Here is a 20,434-nt window from a genome sequence, read left to right on the forward strand (position 1 = left end):
AATGGAATTACACAAAGGAAGAAATGTAGTATCCAATAAGGGTGTGAAAAATAATAATCACTAAAATTTAGTGAAATACAAATAAAAACTACAATGAAACATCTTTTTATTTTAACCACAGATTGGCAAACATAACATTGGCAAAATCAAATGTTGGCAAGACAATGAGGAGACAGGGACTTTGATGCACAGATGTTTGGTGGGAGTGAAAATGGGTATAACCTTCCTCAGAAAGGGTAGTTTGGCAGTGTGTAAATGTGAAGGCATCATCATGGGACAGTGATGTGAGTGATGGAAAGCTACCAACAGAAAAGTTACAGAGAATGTAATTGCTATAATTCATGGAGATGGTTACATAAAGTAGAATACTCCCAAACACAGTAAGTTTCCCAGACCCCCAGTCCCCAGTGGAAAATACACCTGCCCATGATACTTCTCAGTATTTTCTATACAGAGGGATGAGTCTGCCAGGGACAAGAAGTTTATACCCTCTCATTCTTATGGGATCCTTATTCTCCCTGGCCTCCTTTTGGGCTATCTGCTTACCAGGGACAAGTAACTATTACAAAATAACTTGAGTGTCTACCACCAACATGAATTGGATGAACTGAAGAGCCATCTTCCAAGTATACCTTTTTTCCTGCAAAACCAAGTCTCAGGTCTACCTGAATTTCGTCCCTGCAGGATCAAAATGTAATGGGTGCCTACCATTGGTCTCAGAAATCCCATTTCTAGAACTTACCTTAAGAAGGTAATTGCATAAATATCATAAGATGGATGATTATAGATATTTGTTGAAGAGTTTCTAGAAACAAAAATTGGCCGAACTTAACTGCTCATCAATGGAGACTAAGTAAATTATGATACATCCATATAATGATCTCCTCTGGAGCCACTAAAATGTATGTGTACATGTTGGTATTTGTACCTCTATGCATAAAATTCTCAAAGTGGTCAGGGGTGAAATTGAAGAAAATAAATGGGTGGCTAGGCAGGTGTCAGAGAGACTTCATATATATATTTTTATATGTTTAAAATTTGAACCTTACAAATGTGCTTAATTTAAAATTAAAGTTAAAAAGCAAATACTGGCCGGGCATGGTGGCTCACACCTGTAATCCAAGCACTTTAGGGGGGCAAGGTGGGTGGATCATCTGAGGTCAGGAGTTCAAGACCAGCCCGGCCAACATGGTGAAACTCCGTCTCTATTAAAAATACAAAAATTAGCCGGGTATCGTGGCATGTGCCTGTAATCCCAGCTGCTTGGGAAGCTGAGGCAGGAGAATCAAATCTCTTGAACCTGGGAGGAGGAAGCTGCAGTGACCTGAGATCGTGCCGCTGCACTCCAGCCTGGGTGACAGAGCCAGACCCTGTCTCAAAAAAAAAAAAGTACAGAGAGAGACAGGGAGAGAGAGGAACAGAGATGCCTGAAGAGACAGCCACCAGAAGTTACAGCAGTTATTTTGGGGTAGCAAGATTTGACCCAACACATTTTATTCCTTTACTTTTTTTTATTCCTTTCCTTTTCTTTTTTTTATTCCTTTACTTTTCTATATTTTTTGAATCTTCATAAGCATGCATTATTTTATGGATGTAAAAAATTCAAATTACAAAGGGAAATTACATAACCATAATAAAAAGATAGTAAAGCCCAATTTTCACTAAAATATTTTTTTAGGACCCTTCTGCATGGTGTTCCTTGAACAGGACAGTCCCTCACCACTCCACTTCTATTCCCAGCCCTTGCTTCTGGATCTCTATCCTATGAGTTTTCATTTCCTTTTTTATTTTTTCCCTGAGTTGCTGATGCTGTGATCAAAAGTGTATTATGGCAAACACTTCAAGGTCTTAATTTCTGTCATATACATAATGTAAGTGACATTTTCTAATGTATTTATTCATTTCTTCATGATGACTCTTTTCTTCTAAATAGCTTAGGGTTTTGTTTGGAGAGCTGAAGACAAAGGGAAAGTAAGAACCAAAGAAGCAAAACAAAAGGGAGTTCAGCCAGTAATCCCGGCACCTTGGGAGGCTGAGGTGGGAGGATCACATGAGCCCCAGAGTTTGAGACAGGCCTGGGCAACATAGCAAGACCCTGTCTCTGCAAAAAAGAAGAAAAGGGAATAACAAAAGAAAGTTCAAAATATGAGAAAAAAGTGATACATTATTCATGGCTCTTTCCAATTTCTGTAAGAATCAAATTGCGAATTCCTTATGAATTAAAAATTTGAATAAATGTAATGATTCCTTTTGCCATAGTGCCAGTGACCCCTGAAACTATTTTTAAATCGGGCTAGAATAATTTTTCAGGGCCGGTATGGTGGCTCATGCCTGTAATCCCAGCACTTTGGGAAGCCAATGCGGGCAGATGACTTTGAGCTCAGGAGTTCAAGACCAGCCTGGGCAACATGGAGAAACCCTGTCTCTATGAAAAAATGTAAAAATTAGCCAGCCATGGTAGTGCACACCTGTAATCCTAGCTACTTGGGAGGCTGGAGCTGGAGAATCACTTGAACCCAGGAGGCAGAGGTTGCAGTGAGCTGAGATCACACCACTGCTCTCCAGCCTGGACAACAGAGTGAGACTCTGTCTCCAAAAATAATAGTAAATTTTCAGGATATTGCTGGTGTAATCCCCCATGGTACTTTTTTTTTAACTATTATTTTTAAGTCTCTTAAGTCCTTTACCCCATCGCAATCTAAGTCCCCCTTTCCTTTCCTTTTTAAAAACTGTTTCCGGCCAGGCGCGGTGGCTCACGCCTGTAATCCCAGCACTTTGTGAGGCCGAGGCTGGAGGATGACGAAGTCAGGGGATCGAGACCATCCTGGCCAACACGGTGAAACCCCGTCTCTACTAAAAATGCAAAAAATTGGCCGGGCATGGTGGCGGGTGCTTGTAGTCCCAGCTACTCGGGAGGCTGAGGCAGGAGAATGGCGTGAACCCAGGAGGCAGAGCTTGCAGTGAGCCGAGATCGTGCCACTGCACTCCAGCCTGGGCGACAGAATGAGACTCTGTCTCAAAAAAAATTTTTTTTCATTAATTTTTTATAGCCGTGGTTCTCAAGCTTGAGCATGCATCAGAATCACAAGGAGGGCTTGTTAAAACACAGCTTCCTGGGCCCCGCCCCCAGAGTTTCTGATTCAGTCGTCTGGGGTAGGGCCCCAAGAATGTGCATTTCTCATATTTTCCCAGATGCTACTGAAGCTGCTGGTTAAAGAACCACACTTTGAATACGACTATGTTAGAGAAATAATTTTGGCTGTTTCCTGTATGTAATTTAACTTGTTCTTTCACTTGTATTTCGTGTAAATTGAAGTTTATATCTGGAGGCTTGATCGTATTCAGGTTCAGCTTTTTTTTACATAAGAATGCCTCCTATGTGGTGCTGTACACTTCCTATCGCATCCCCATCATGAGGTGTATAGCATCCACTTGTCCCACTTTCGGTAATGTTAAAATTGATGAGTGGGCTCAAGAGGTATTCGTTTGGTCCCCTCTGTTATCATTTTCCCTGTCAACATTGTTTCCCTGATGGTTTTAGCATCCAGTGATGATTATTGCCTGTATCTAGTATTTCATGACAGTAATTTTCTAATTCTATTATTCCTTCTGCATTTAATAATTGGAATTGTATAGAAAAGAACTCACCCTCATGGACTCTGGTTACTTTTATCAACACTCAGGGTGATGAGATGATATCTTAGCAACAATGACAAGTTTTGGGGAGAGGTGGCAGGAGCACCATTATAAACACAAATTTTGTATTGCAGTGTTTTCAATTCTTTGCTGTTATTGGTCTCTCCGATGCTCAGATTTTCCCATCTTAGGCCAACATGAGCTTCTTCAAGTTGGCTCCTGGTACCTTTGCTATATATCATTATATTTTTGGGACAGTCTCACTCTGTTGCCCAGGCTGGAGTGCAGTGGTGTGATCATAGCACACTTGAGCCTCAAACTCCTGGGCTCAAGTGATTCTCCCACTTCAGCCTCCCTGAGTAGCTGGGACTACAGGCATATGCCGCTACACCCAGCCAATTTTTGTTTTTGTAGAGACGGGGGTCTCACTATCTTGCCCAGGCTGGCCTCAAACTCCTGCCTTGGCTGCCCAAAGTGCCAGGATTACAGGTGTGAACCACTGCACTCAGCCAATGATAGCTTTTAAAAAATATATCTAGCCCTTTTGAGTTGGTGCCTAGACAGAGACAGTGCTGAGGCAATGATACAGAGTACCATATGGTCAGTTTTGATGCCAGCAGAATGTCTATCATAGCAGTCTAGGATTGCTGAAAAAGAAAGTATAAGATCATGAGAATACATTTCAGTATGGAGGGGAAGCTTTCTTTAGTTTTAGGAAAATCAGTGAAGTTTTTATTAGGCTAAATCAAAAGCTTTTATTTTCTATTAATGTAGAGGGATATTTTTCACAAACTACGTAAACCTATTTTTCATGATGCAAATTATGCTTTCTGATACTTAATAAAGATGATGCCAAATGGAATCCTTATCTCTGTTGCTTTCCACCATGCTATAGGAGGTATCAAAGTTGCTGCAGGAGTTTTATGGGTAGTTAAAATGATTTCTAAAAATACCACTTACCACAAGTGTTTATACTTTATCCCTATATAACCAGACACTTTCCTGGGTGCTTGGTTATAAGCTTGAATGCAATGTCTGTGGCTGCTTTACCTTTGTATCTCTTTAATACCTAAATTGGATATTTTTATATAAAGGGTGATCAATAAATATTTATTGAATAACTGGATGGATGGATGGATGGATGGATGGTTGGATGAGTCAATCAGTCAGTCAACCCAAACTGCCTAACTGATCGTGACTATTTCCAGTGGACCCAAACATTATTGTAGACCAATGCAACTGCCATCATTTCTGTGTTTGGAACAACACATTCTATACCCTAAGCTTTAAAACACTGAAAACTTCTGACTGATAATATATGGCCTCTATTAAAAATAGGTAATTTTTCAGGCCAGCCGTGATGGCTCACGCCTGTAATCCCAGGACTTTGGGAGGTTGAGGTGGGCAGATTACCTGAGGTGAGGAGTTCAAGACCAGCCTGGCCAACATGGTGAAACCCTGTCTCTACTAAAACTACAAAAATTAGCTGGGCATGGTAATGCATGCCTGTAATCCCAGCTACTACTCAGGAGGCTGAGGTGGGAGAGTCACTTGAACTCGAGAGGCAGAGGTTACAATGAGCTAAGATCGGGCTGCTGTACTCCAGTCTGGGCGACAGAGCAAGACTCTGTCTCAAAAAAAGATAATTTTTCAGACTAACTTCCCTCCTCCAAGATGGAAATTACTTCTTATTTTCTTGTGGTAAGCCTTTGTGTATCTGTCTTTTTATTTATCTATAATTAAAACGCTTGCAAAGAAAAAAATCTAAGCCATATGTAAAGCTGTCACAATAATACAACTAAAACCTTTATACTCTCCTTATTTTTAAAGGAACTTCCATGATAGTCTCAAAGAATAGAAAAGGCAATCTGACCTAGTGGTGTTGCTGATGACTCACAGCTTTCAACCTGTAGAGACCATGTGCACCTTATCATCTCTAGAGTCGAGATGCTAAGCAGGACACTGAAGGTTAAAGTACCAAGGGATTCAGGCCTTGCTACTCCAACTATGGTTCATAGAGATCACCTGCGAGCTTGTTAGAACTGCTGAAACTGAGGCCCACTACAGACCTGCTGAACCAGAGTCTGTATTTTAACCAGAGCTCCAGGTGATTCATGTGCACATTAAATTTGGAGAAGCGCAGGACTTAAGAAAATACCTACTCATTTGGTTCTGTTTTACCCTATAATATCACTAGAGTGAGGTAACCAAAGTGATCCATTTAACGCCGTAATGAACCCAGGGATTTTTATATATTTGCTGTATTGATTAGAGAACAGGGGCTTCATCTCAAAATGGCAAAAATGGCTTCTTCTTTTTTTTTTTTCTTCCTGAGACAGGATCTTGCTCTGTTTCCCAGGCTAGAATGCAGTGGCGCCTTCATGGCTCACTGCAACCTCAGCCTCCCATGCTCAAACAATCCTTCCTCTTTAGTCTCCCAAGGAACTGGGACTATGGCACATGCTATCATGCATGGCTAATTTAAAAAAAAAAATAATTTTTTTTTTTTGTAGAGATAGTCTCATTGTGTTGCCCAGGGTGGTCTCAAACCCCCGACCTCAAGCAATTCTCCCACCTTGGCCTCCCAAAGAACTAGGATTACAGGCATGAGCCACCATGCCCAGCTGGCAAAAATGACTTCTGAGATAGGAGTGGGTCAGGCTGCAACCTCCATCAGCATCTTGTTGATACTCATGTTTCAGTTGTTGAGGAGGGGGTCGCTTTTCTCTCTCCTCGCTGTGTGAGCATCCATGCTTAAGGCTCCAAGAGAATAAATTTCTCAGATTAAAAAAACTATTTATTGTTTTCATCGGGCTATTTAAGAAGCAATTTCTGGTGTGCAAGTTTGCAGAGGTGATTTTAAAATTAAAAGTCAGTTTTAAAATACCATGGATATCTCTTTAGGCTGGCCTGTGAGCCAAAAAAAAACAAAAAAATATTGCCCGTCAGCCACAACAACTCAACCTGAGCATTGTTTGCTAAAAGCTGTGTACAAGGCCAAGCGTGGTGGCTCATGCCTGTAATCCCAGCACTTTGGGAGGCCGAGGCAGGTGGATCACCTGAGGTCAGGAGTTCAAGACCAGCCTGGCCAACATGGCGAAATCCCATTTCTACTAAAAAATACAAAAAATTAACCAGGCGTGGTGGTGAGCACCTGTAATCCCAGCGACTCGGGAGGCTGAGGCAGGAGAATCACTTGAACCCAGGAGATAGAGGTTGCAGTGAGCCGAGATCGCACCACTGCACTCCAGCCTGGGCAACAAAGAGCAACTCTGTCTCAAAAAAAAAAAAAAAAAAAAAAAAGCTGTGTATAAAACTCAACTTATTAAAATTATTTTTTTAACAGAGACTTGCATGTTTCTTGTTCTTTGAGGGAAAATAAGCTGATTGCAAGAGGCATTGCAGAGAGTTTGCATTGAGTGTGGCTTTGCAGTGGAGTAGGTGAATGTTGTACGTCTAAGCATCTTCTTCCCCCCACGCCCTGTTTCTTATGGTTCCAATTATTTATTTTTTAATTTTTTTTAATTTTTATTTATTTATTTATTTTGAGACAGAGTCTTGCTCTGTCACCCAGGCTGGGGTCCACTGGTACAACTACAGCTCACTGCAACCTCTGCCTCCCAGGTTCAAGTGATTCTCCTGCATCAGCCCCCCGAGTAGCTGGGATTACAGGCACCCACAACCACGCCTGGCTAATTTTTGTATGTTTAGTATAGACAGTGTTTCACCATGTTGGCCAGGCTGGTCTTGAACTCCTGACCTCAGGTGATCTGCCTGCCTCAGCCTCCCAAAGTGCTGGGGTTACAGGCATGAGCCACTGCACCCAGCCAGGTTCCAATTATTTTTACTCCCTTTTAAATTTCTTCAGTATCCTCTCACTCTTTATCAATAACTTCTCTTACTGGCTCCTATAAAATAAATTTTCCTGTTTCTTTGGAATATGTCAATACTTCATTGCCTTTTGTATATTTGGTTGAAAAATAAGTGCTATAAATTTCACATGGATTAGATGCAGAAAACATATGTATAGGCCAATGGACAGATATTGATGTAAATCCATTTACTTGGCAATGCTACACGCATAGTCTAGAAATTCTAGAACTTGATGCAAACTCATTTAAAGGACATAACCTGTTCTAATGTAATCACCAACTATGAGTGTTACTGACTCAGAGTGTTAGTCTAAATTTCTTAAGTGTGTTGCTTAAAAGGTAGAATATCAAAACTATGTTCATTTATATTCCAACAATTTTATTTATTTATTTATTTATTTTTTTGAGACAGGGTCTCACTCTGTCACACAGGCTAGAGTGCGGTGGTGCCATCTTGGCTCACTGCAACCTCCACCTCCTGGGCACAAGCCATCCTCCCATCTCAGCGTCTTGTGTAGCTGGGACTAAAGGCGCACGCCACACGCCTGGCTAATTTTTGTATTTTTTGTAGAGACTGAGTTTCACCATTGGGCCCAGGCTGATATCAAACTCCTGGGCTCAAGCGATCCGCCCACCTTGGCCTCCCAAAGCGCAAGGATTACAGGCATCAGCGACCATGCCCGGCCTATGTATTTTTTTTAATTACTGTCTAAGGCCTTAGTACTTTTAAGAGACCTAAAAAAGTTTCTTCTAACTGCTCTTCATACAAATTATGAAGCAGTTGACAGTAATTGAGACTAAGTAGGAACAAGCTGCTGTTAGCAGTGTCATTTCTGCAAACTAAAATGAATTTAGGGCTCAGCTCTTTTTCTCTTCCTAGGTAGCTATTAGAGAACCAAAGACAATCATTTCAGAATTGTCAGTTTGACAAAAATGCTTAAAGGGCCTGACAGCATAGTAGAAAAGGAGGCAGAAGGAGCTGATTATTGTGACACTTAATTCATGGACTCTGTCAGTGGCCACTTGCAATCACAGGATTGTTGCAAGGATGAAATAATTCATGCTTTGAATTGAAAGTGCTTTGAAAAGTACAGAGTTTCCTGTGAGGGCCCAGTTGTGGAGATCGACATTATTTTCATCCATTTTCTTTTTTGGGAGCGTGGGTAAACTGGAAAGTTCTGAAGGGTAAGGTCTGAGCTGTTTTCTTACAGCACCTCTGCAACATAGAAACCCATTTCTGGAATGCCCATGTGCGCGCGGGCTTACTCAGCCTGCCCTCACCCAGGCTCCTAGCCGGGCCGCTCCTGTCCAGCGAGGAGCATCTGCTTCATTCAGGGTCATTATGATGAGGCAGCAAATTGTAAGGCCGCTGCATATGAAAGAACAGCGGGGTCCAGGCGCGGTGGCTCACGCCTGTAATCCCAGCACTTCGGGAGACCGAGGTGGGCGGATCACTTGAGTTCAGTAATTCAAGACCAGCCTGGACAACAACATGGTGAAACACAAAATTAGCCGGGCATGGTGGTGAGCGCCTGTAATCCTAGCTACTCCGGACACACCCGTAGTCCCAGCCACTTGGGAGGCTGAGACAGGAGAATCGCTTGAACCCGGGAGGCGGAGGTTGCAGTGAGCCGAGATCGCGCCGCTGAGCTCTAGCCTGGGCGACACAGCGAGACTCCGTCTCAAAAAAAAAAAAAGCTGTTTTGAGGTCAGCGTGCCTCGGGTCCCACTTTCCCAGTATGGATTCTGACAGTATTGTGGGCCATCTCAGGAGTGTTGCTGATCGTTCCAGGCTAGCTCCGTGGTGAGGAGGTGGAAGTGATCCCCATCCCCTGGCGCGGAATGCTTCGGAATCTCTGCTAAGTAGGGGACTGACTGTGCGCCCCAGCTCGCCCAGGGCAGTCCTGGTTTGTGCCTGTTGTCCTGACATTATTATTAATAGGCCCCTCTTTCACACTTAGAAGTCTCCTGATTTGGATCATAAATAATATGGTCATTCTAAGTGAATTTTGCTTTTTGTTATCATTTAAATGTTTTTCTAATTTCTCAAATCTGCAAGTTTTTCAACCTGAATTGTGACTCTTGGGTGGCAGCAGTTATTAGAGGTACTCTGAGTCTAATATCATTTAGAGTTTTACCTCTTACAGTTTAAATAGGGCCCAGCAATAAGTGAATGAAATAATTGTATGATACTCTCTTCTTGAATTTAATTTTTTATTTTTATTTTTATTTTTTGTTTTTGAGACGGGGTCTAGCTCAGTTGCTCACGCTCTGTGCAGTGTGATCATAGCTCACTGCAGCCTCAGCCTTCAAGGCTCAAATGATCCTTCGGCCTCAGCCTCCTGAGTAGCTAGGACCACAAGTGCATGCCACTACGCCTGGCTAATTTTTTAACTTTTTTGTAGAGACAGGGTCCCACTGCATTGCCCAGGGTGGTCTCAAACTCCTGGCTTCAAGTTATCCTTCCGCCTCGGCCACACAAAGTGCTGGGATTATGGACATGAGCCACACACCCAGTCTGATAATCCCTTCTTTAAGAAAAAAAAAAAAGACAGTTTTCATATACAATTATAATTTTTTCAATAATAAAACAATATTTTAATAAAATTTTTAATTTTGGTATGACAAGAGTTACAAGTGAAAAATTGCCAATTTAAGTTCTTTTAGAAAAGAAGGAAGCCCACATTTGGTTTTATCTCATAGGCTGTGTATCTATTATTTAAACTAGTAGTTAATGTTTATTCTTTGTCATTTTGATGGTTCAGAAAAATAATCAAATAATGATCTTACAGTATATGCACCGAGATATGAAACCTGAAAATATTCTAATAACTAAGCAAGGAATAATCAAGATTTGTGACTTTGGGTTTGCACGAATTCTGAGTAAGTAGCAATTTGTTTTTTACTAATATCCAGTTCAGATGATGATAAAATGACATAGTTTAAATTCTTACTTTGGATATTGGACATATGCCAAATATTGTATTGTTGTTATTCAAAAAGGAAAATCTCACTTTAGCCTTTTAGTCAGTACATTCGTTTGCACTTCAACTCTGCTCCATTCAGCTAGAATTTATCAGATGTCACCTTTCTGTGCTTTGCCCCATAGGAAAGGAAAAGATTTCTAAAAGCATTTCTGCTCTTCATGCACTTATAATCTACAGTAAAAGAAACAAAGAATAATACAATATGATTGGCAATAAAGTACTAAAGTGAAGGTGCAGATGGTTCCCCGGAGGGAGATATTAATGTGGGCGAGAGTGGTTGAAAAAAACTTCACGGAGCTGGTGAGGCTAGAAGAGTAAACTGAAAATTAAAGAGAGAGGATTCAGAGACAGTGCTAAGCAAACGGAAATCATTCCAGGCAAGGAGGAACTGAAGGGAAAGGGGGACAAATCATTGTTTCTCCCTCGATCTAGAACTTTACAGCAGACAAATATATGTATTAGCAACATACACCTCGCAGTCTGGGTGTGGACATAATCGGTATCCTGATGGGACCCAAACACGAGTGACTTGGCAATGCATTTGGAAGGGTTGGGCAAAAACAAAACCGAATCAAGGCTTTCTAAGGTTGCTGTGCTTTGTGGTAAAGATAATAGGATCCTAATGATAATTGGTCCCTGTGCCATGGGGCTGAAAAGAGAAATAGACAAACACTGGAAAACTATCGAGTTACGAACGCTGCACATAGTACCATGGTGCATCAGTATCATGAAATGCTGGGCTGCCATTAGCAGGGATGTTTGCAGAGTTTCAGTGGCATCAGAAAACGTTTAAGACACGGTAAGAGAAAAAGGAAAGTGAAAACATATGTATACAGTGTGATCTCAACTATACAGGAAATACATAGAAAAAAATTACTGAAATATATATGACCCTCAATTTAGGAAATTAAGTGAATGATAGTCATCCAATGCATGGTATAGATGCGGTGTCATAGATTTGGGGTTTTTTCCTGGAAATCCATTATATACCACCAAAATACCCAATTTAGTCACAAAAATAAGTGAAAAAACCTACACAGATATGCCGTTACAAGCATTAAGAACGTAAGAGCAGCATTTCATATAAAAGTTACCTCATAATTGTTCCTTTTGGGGATTTTTCTCCATGGGCTGGCAAAGCTTCTTAAACTGGCAATACTTCCAAAAATATAAATATTTTTAATTTTTCATGAATATGCATTCTTTTTTTCCTTTTTCATTTTCCTTTGCATTTCTGGGCTGAATATGCAAGTCAGCTTTCCTACTGAGTTTTCCTGTAGCAAACACAGTCATTCTTGTCTGAATGAAGAACCTTAGAACTGAGTTCAATATTAGGGTCATCTGTCTCAGAAATTTTGACTGCATGAACACATCCAAAAGTCTGAATGGTGAACCCACTGTGGCAATTCCAATAATGATACCTTTTGCCATATTATTATAAACAAAGTGATAGTACAAGACACTGCCAACTTGTTAGTGCTGGCTTAAACCTCCACAAGACATGAGCTCAGGCACTGGTTACAGCTCAAGTCTTCCAAGTACTGGTATGAGTCATTGCTGGGGTCATTGTTGGCCATTTATAATGAGAAAGGCAAAGGAGGGGGTCCCATTATGTGATAAAATGCTAACACTGGCTCAATAGACATCCACATAAAAATGTAAGCTCCTACTGGATATCCACATGCAAAAGAAGGAAGTTGGACCTTTACCTTACATTATATTCACTCAAAATGAATCACCAACTTAAACATAAGAAATAAAGCTATAAAACTCTTAGAAGAAAACATAGACAAAAAGCCTCATGACATTGGATTTAACAGTGATTTCTTGGATGAGACACCAAAAGCACAAGCAACAAAAGGAAAAATAGATAAATTGGACTTCATCAAAATTAAAAACTTCTGTGTATCGAAGGACACTATAAACAGAATGAAAAGCAACCCATGGAAAGGGAGAAAATATTAGTAAATTTATACCTAATAAAGAATTAATAGCCAGAATGTTCAGAACTATAACTCAATAACAAAAACTAATTTGAAAGTGGGCAAAGGACTTGAATGGACATTTCTTTTTTGTTGTTTTATTTCAATAGGTTTTTGGGGAACCAGTGGTGTCTGGTTACATGAAAAAGTTCATGTTGTGTTTTGTTTTGTTTTGTTTTTTGTTTTGGACAGAGTCCAGAGTCTTGCTGTGTTGCCCAGGCTGGAGTGCAGCAGTGTGATCTCGGCTCACCGCAAACTCCGCTTCCTGGGTTCAAGCAATTCTCCTGTCTCAGCCTCCCGAGTAGCTGTGACTTCAGGAACACGCCTACACCCAGCTAATTTTTAAATCTTTAGTAGAGATGGGTTTTCGCAACGTTGGCCAGGCTTGTCTTGAACTCCTGAGCTCAAGTCATCTGCCTGCCTTGGCCTCCCAAAGTGCTGGGATTACAGGTGTGAGCCACCACACCTGGCTATGTGAATAAGTTCTTTGGTGGTGATTTCTGGGATTTTGGTTCACCCACCACCTGAGCAGTGTACACTGTGCCTAGTGTGTAGTCTTTTATCCCTCACCCCCCTACACCCTTTCCGCTGAGTCCCCAAAGTCCATTGTATTATTCTTATGCCTTTGCGTCCTCATAGCTTAGCTCCCACTTATTAGAACACAGATGTTTGGTTTTCTATTCCTGAGTTATTTCACTTAGAATAATGGTCTCCAATTCCATCCAGGTTGCTTCAAATGCCATTATTTTGTTCCTTTGTATGACTAAGTAGTATTCTGTGGTATGTATATATACCACATTTTCTTTACCTACTTGTTGATTGATGGACATTTGGGCTGGTTCCATATTTTTTCAATTGCAAATGTGCTGCTATAAACATGCGTGTGCAAGTATATTTTTTATATAATGACTTCTTGTCCTCTCAGTAGATACCCAGGAGTGGGGCTGCTGGATCAAATGGTAGAACTACTTTTAGTTCTTTAAGGAATCTCCACACTGTTTTTCATAGTGGTTGTATTAATTTAGATTCCCTCCAAAGTGTAAAAGTGTTCCCTTTTCACCACATCCATGCCAACATCTACAGTTTTTTGTTTTTTATTTTTTATTTTTTTGGTTATGACCATTCTTGCAGGAGTGAGGTGGTATCGCATTATGGTTTTGATTTGCATTTCCCTGATAATTAGTGATGTTGAGCATTTTTTTCATGTTTTTGTTAGCCATTTGTATGTCTTCTTTTGAGAACTGTCTATTCATGTCCTTAGCCCACTTTTTGTTGGGATTGTTTGTTTTTTTCTTGCTGATTTGTTTGAGTTCCTTGTAGATTCTGGATATTAGGCCTCTGTTGGATGTATAGATTGTGAAGATTTTCTCCCACTCTGTGGGTTGTCTGTTTACTCTGCTGATTATTTCTTTTGCCGTGCAGAAGCTTTTTAGTTGAAGTTCCATCTATTTATCTTTGTTTTTGTTGCATTTGCTTTTGGGTTCTTGGTCATGAGAAGTCTTTGCCTAAGCCAGTGTTATCTTCTAGAATTTTTATGGTTTCAGGTCTTAGACTGAAGTCTTTGATCCATCTTGAGATGATTTTTGTATAAGGTGAGAGGTGAGGATCCAGTTTCATTCTTCTACATGTGGCTTGCCAATTATACCAGCACCATTTGTTTAATAGGGTGTCCTTTCATCACTTTATGTTTTTGTTTGCTTTGTCAAAGATCATTTGACTATCAGTATTTGGCTTTATTTCCAGGTTCTCTGTTCCATTGGTCTGTATGCCCGTTTTTATACCAATACCATACTGCTTTGATGACTATGGCCTTATAGTATAGTTTGAAGTCAGGTAGGGTAATCCCTCCAGATTTGTTCTTTTTGCTTAGTCTTGCTTTGGCTATGCGGGCTCTTTTTTTGGTTCTATATGAATTTTAGGATTGTTTTTTCTAGTTTTGTGAAGAATGATGGGGGTATTTTGATGGGAATTGCATTGGATTTGTAGGTTGCTTTTGGCAGTATGGTCATCTTCACAATATTGATTCTACCCATCCATGAGCATAAGATGTGTTTCCATTTGTTTGTGTCATCTATGATTTCTTTCAGCAATGTCTTGTAGTTTTCCTTGCAGAGGTCTTTCACCTCCTTGGTTAAGTATATTCCTAAGTATTTTGTTTTTTTGCAGCTATTGCAAAAGGGGTTGAGTTCTTGGTTTGATTCTCAGCTTGGTTGTTGGTGGTGTATAGCAGGGCTACTGATTTGTGTACATTAATTTTATTATCCTAAAATTTTGCTGAATTCAGCTACCAGTTCTAGGAACTTTTTGAAGGAGTCTTTAGGGTTTTCTAGGTATATGATCATGTCATCAGCCAACAGCAAAAGTTCGACTTCCTCTTTACCAATTTAGATGCCCTTTATTTTTTTTCTCTTGTCTGATTGCTGTAGCCAGGACTTCCAGTACTATGTTGAATAGAAGTGGTGAAAGTGGGCATCCTTGTCTTGTTCCAGTTCTCAAGGGAAATGCTTTCAATTTTTCCCTATTCGGTATAATGTTGACTGTGGGTTTGTCATCAACGGTTTTTATTACCTTAAGTTATGTCCCTTCTATGCTGATTTTGCTGAGGGTTTTCATCATAAAGCAATGCTGAATTTTGTCAAATGCTTTTTCTGCATCTATTGAGATGACCTTGTGATTTTTGTTTTTAATTATGTTTATGTGGTGTATCGCATTTATTGATTGCAGATGTTAAACCATCCCTGCATCCCTGGTATGAAATCCACTTGATCATGGTGGATTATCTTTTTGATATGTGTTGGATTTGGTTAGCTAGTATTTTGTTGATGATTTTTGCATCTATGTTCATCAAAGACATTGGTCTGTAATTTTCTTTTTTTGTTATGTCCTTTTCTGGTTTTGTTATTAGGGTGATACTGGCTTCATAGAATGATTTAGAGAGGATTCCCTTTCTCTGTCGTTTGGAATAGTGTCGGTAGGATTGGTACCAATTTTTCTTTGAATGTCTGATAGAATTTAGCTGTGAATCTCTCTGGTCTTAGACTTTTTTTTCATTGGTAACTTTTTAATTATCATTTCAATCTCGCTGCTTGTTATTGATCTGTTCAGAGGTTCTATTTCTTCCTGGTTTAATCTAGGAGGGTTGCATATTTCCAGGAATTTATCCATCCTCCTCTAGATTGTCTAGTTTATGCACGTAAAGGTATTCATAGGAGCCTTGAGTGATCTTTTGTATTTCTGTGGTATCAGTTATAATATCTCCTGTTTCGTTTCTAATTGAGCTTAGTTTGATCTTCTCTCTTCTTTTATTGGTTAATCTTGTTAATGGCCTATCAATTTTATTTATCTTTTCAAAGAACCAGATTTTTGTTTCATTTATCTTTTGTGGGCTTTTTTGTTGTTGTTGTTGTTGTTGTTTCAATATCATTTACTTCTGCCCTGATCTTGGTTATTTCTTTTCTTCTGCTGGGTTTAGGTTTGGTTTTTTCCTCTTTCTCTAGCTCCTTGAAATTTGACCTTAGATTGTCTATTTGTGCTCTTTCAGACTTTTTGATGTAGGCGTTTAATGCTATAAACTTTCCTCTTAGCATTGCCTTTGCTGTATCCCAAGGTTTTGAGAGGTTGTGTCACTATTATTGTTCAGTTCAAAGAATTTTTAAATTTCCATCTTGGTTTCATTGTTGACTCAACAATCATTCAGGAGCAGGTCATTTAATTTCCATGTATTTGCATGGTTTTGGGGATTCCTTTTGGAGTTGATTTCCAATTCTATTCCACTGTGATCTGAGAGAGTTCTTGCTATAATGTCAATTTTCTTAAATTTTTTTGTTTTGTGGCCTATTATATGGTCTATCTTGGCAGATGTTCCATGTGCTGATGAACAGAATGTATATTCTGCAATCGTTGGGTAGAAAGTTCTGCAAATATCTGTTAAGTCCATTTGTTGTAGGGTATAGTTTAAGTCCATTGTTTCTTTGTTGACTTTCTGTCTTGATGACCTGTCTAGTGTTGTCAGTGGAGTATTGAAGTCCTCCACTATTATTGTGTTACTATCTCATTTCTTAGGTCTAATAGTAATTGTTTTATAAATTTGGGAGCTCCAATATTAGGTGCGTATATATTTAGGATTGTGATATTTACCTGTTGGACTAGTTTTTTTTAATTATAATTATATAATGTCCCTCTTTGTCTTTTTTAACTGCTGTTGCTTTCAAGTCTGTTTTGTCTGATATGAGAATAGCTACTCCTGCTCACTTTTGGTGTCCATTTGCATGGAATACCTTTTTCCCCCCTTTACTTTAAGCTTATATGAGTCCTTATGTGTCAGGTGAGTCTCATAAAGACAGCAGATACTTGGTTGGTGAATTTTTATCCACTCTGCCATTCTCTATCTTTTAAGTGGACCATTTAGGCCATTTACACCCAACATCAGTATTGAGATGTGAGGTACTATTCATCATGCTACTTGTTGCCTGAATACCCTGGGGTTTTTTCATTGTGTTGCTGTTTTATAGGTCCTGTGAGATTCATGCTTTAAAGAGATTCTATTTTGGTGTATTTCAAATATTTGTTTCAAGATTTAGAGCTCCTTTTAACAGTTCCTATAGTGCTGGCTTGGCAGTGGCAAATTCTCTCAGCATTAGTTTGTCTGAAAAAGACTGTATCTTTCCTTCATTTATGAAGCTTAGTTTTGCTAGATACAAAATTCTTGGCTGATAATTGTTTTGTTTAAGGAGGCTAAAGATAGGACCTCAATCCCTTCTAGCTCGTAGGGTTTCTACTGAGAAATCTGCTATTAATCTGATAGGTTTTCCTTTATAGTACCTGATGCTTTTGCCTCAGAGTCCTTAATATTCTTTCCTTCGTCTTGACTTTAGATAACCTGATGCCTATGTGCCTAGGTGATGATCTTTTCGCAATGAATTTCCCAGGTGTTCTTTGAGCTTCTTGTATTTGGATGTCTAGATCTCTAGTGAGGCCAGGGAAGTTTTCCTCAATTATTCCCTCAGATATGTTTTCCAAACTTTTAGATTTTTCCTTTTCCTTGGGAACACCAATTATTCTTAGGTTTCATTGTTAAACATAATACCAAACTTCTTGGAGGCTTTGTTCATTTTTTTAATTCTTTTTTTCTTTGTCTTTGTCAGATTGGGTTAATTTGAAAGTCTTGTCTTCAAGCTCTGAAGTTCTTTCTTGAACTTGTGTAATTCTGTTGCTGAGACTTTCTAGTGCATTTTGCATTTCTCTAAGTGTGTCCTTGATTTCCAGAAGTTGTGATTTTTTTTTATTTATGCTCTCTGTTTCACTGGAGATTTTTCCATTCATATCCTGTATATTTTTTTATTTCTTTAGGTTGGACTTCATCTTTCTCTGGTGCCTCCTTGATTGGCTTAATAGTTGACCTTCTGAATTCTTTTTCTGTCAATTCAGAGATTTTTCTCCTGGCTTGGATCCATTGCTGGTGAGCTAGTGTGATCTTTTGGAAGTGTTAAAGAACCTTGTTTTGGGCCAGTCACAGTGGCTTACGCCTGTAATCCCAACACTTTGGGAGGCCAAGGTGGGCAGATACCTGAGGTCAGGAGTTCGAGACCAGCCTGGCCAACATGGCTAAACCTTGTCTGTACTAAAAATTCAAAAATTAGCCGGGCGTGGCAGCACGTACCTGTAGTCCCAGCTACTCGGGAGGGTGAGGCAGGAGAATCACTTGTACCCAGGAAGCAGAGGTTGCAGTGAGCCAGGATCACACCACTGCACTGCAGCCTAGGTGACAGAGCAAGACTCCGTCTTAAAAAAAAGAACCTTATTTTGTCATCATGTTACTGGATTGTTTTTCTGGTTTCTTCTCATTTGGGTTGACTATGTCAGAGAGAAGATCTGGGACTTGAGAGCTGCTGTTCAGATTCTTTTGTCCCATGGAGTGCTCCCTTGATATGGTGCTCTCCCCTTTCCCCTAGGGACGGGGCTTCCTGACAGCTGAACTGCACTGATTGTTATTTCTCTTCTGGATCTAGCCACCCAGAGAAGCTACCAGGCTCTGGGCTGGTACTAGGAAATGTCTGCAAAGAGTCCTGTGATGTGATCCATTGTCAGGTCTTTCAGCCATGGATACCAGCACCTGCTCTGGTAGAGGTAGCAGGGGAGTGAAGTGGACTCTATGAGGGTCCTTGGTTGTATTTTTGTTAAGCACACTGGTTTTATGTTGGTTGACTTGGTTGTATTTTTGTTATGCACACTGGTTTTATGTTGGTTGACCTCCAGCCAGGAGGTGGTGCTCTCAAGAGCACATCAGCTGCGGTAGCATAGGGTGGATCAGGCAGTGGGTGGGGCTATAGAGCTCCCTGGAGAATATGACCTTTGTCTTCGGAGCTCCTTGGCTATCCCACAGGGCCTGCAGCGGTAATCCACCTTCATCAAAGGGTCTGTGGATTCTCTCGGCTTTCGTGGTATGTTCCTGTGGTAGTTCTTGGAGCAAAAGTTCATGACGTAAGTCTCCACACGCTGCTCTGTCTGTCCGAGTCGTAGCTGCAAGTTAGTCCTGCCTCCTATCCACCATTTTCCTCAGAAACCATCAGAATAGACATTTCTTTAAAGAAGATATATAAGGCAGGGTGCCGTGGCTCACACCAGTAATCCCAGCTAACTCAGGAGTCTGAGGCATGAGAGTCACCTGAACCCAGGAGACAGAGGTGGCAGTGAGCCGAGATTGCACCACTATGGCTCCAGCCCAGGCGACAGAGTGAGACCCTGTCTCAAAAAAAAAAAAAAAAAAAAATTAATCAAAAATGTAAAAAATAAAAAGTAAAAATGAGATACACAAATGGCCAATAAGAACATGAAAGATGCTTACGGTAATCATTAGGGATATGCAAATCCAAACCACAGTGAGATACCACTTTGCACCCATTAGGATGACTATTATTTTTAAAAAACACACAGAACAAAAAAACAAGTGTTGGTAAAGATAGGAAGAAATTAGAGCCCTCATGCATTGCTAGTGGGAATGTACAATGGTGCAACTGCTGTGGAAAGCAGTATGGCAGTTCTTCAAAAAATTAAACATAGAATCACTGTATGATCCAGCAATTCCACTTCTAGGTACATACCCAAAAAAATTGACAACAGGGACTTGAAGATATTTGTATGCCAATGCTTATAGTAGGATTATTCACAATGACAAAAGGTGGAAACAACCCAAATGTCCATCAAGGATGAGTGGATAAACAAAATGTGGTATATACATATAATGAAATCTTAATCTTAAAAAGAAATGAAATTCTGATATACGCTATGACATGGATGCACCTTGAAAACACTAAGCTGAGTGAAATAAAACAGACAGAAAAGGACAAATATCGTATGATTCTATTTACATGCTCTACCTAGAATAGTCAAATTCATGGAGACAGAAAAAAGAATAGTGGTAATCAGGGCTGGGGGAAGGGAGAATGGGGAGCTGTTGTTTAAAGGATACAGAGTTTCAGGCTGAGATGATGAAAAAACTTTGGAGGTGCCTAGTGGTGATGGTTGTGCAACACTGAATGTACTTCATGCCACTGAATTGTACAATCTTAAATGGTTAAGTGGTAAATTTTATATTATGTGTATTTTACCACAAAATAAATTTAAGCTCCTCATATATATATATAGATATACACAGAGAGAAAAAAATTTTAAAGTCAATAACCAAAGGAGAGAATATTTCAAAATTGGTAATAGGTTGATAGATAAGAGCATATATAACTTGGTTTAAAAGAAAACCACAAAAGCTCTGAGTATGCTGGGTGCGGTGGCTCACGCTTGTAATCCCAGCACTTTGGGAGGCCGAGGCGGGCGGATCACGAGTTCAGGAGATCGAGACCACGGTGAAACCCTGTCTCTACTAAAAATACAAAAAAATTAGCCGGGCGTAGTGGCGGGCGCCTGTAGTCCTACCTACTCGGAGAGGCTGAGGCAGGAGAAT

The 20,434-nt window shown here is 40.0% G+C and overlaps 1 protein-coding gene across 1 annotated transcript in view; it reads left to right on the forward strand.

Moving 5' to 3' along the window:
• CDKL4 (cyclin dependent kinase like 4) overlaps positions 1 to 20,434 on the forward strand; it is a 67,501-nt gene that overhangs the window by 28,525 nt on the left and 18,542 nt on the right. Inside the window, exons 5-6 of the mRNA XM_030799782.1 lie at positions 1,801 to 1,871; positions 10,301 to 10,391. Coding sequence (XP_030655642.1) covers positions 1,801 to 1,871; positions 10,301 to 10,391 — 162 coding nt within the window. The remainder of the gene's footprint in view (positions 1 to 1,800; positions 1,872 to 10,300; positions 10,392 to 20,434) is intronic.

This window comes from Nomascus leucogenys, chromosome 19, assembly GCF_006542625.1.
Source record: "Nomascus leucogenys isolate Asia chromosome 19, Asia_NLE_v1, whole genome shotgun sequence".
Taxonomy (NCBI): domain Eukaryota; kingdom Metazoa; phylum Chordata; class Mammalia; order Primates; family Hylobatidae; genus Nomascus; species Nomascus leucogenys.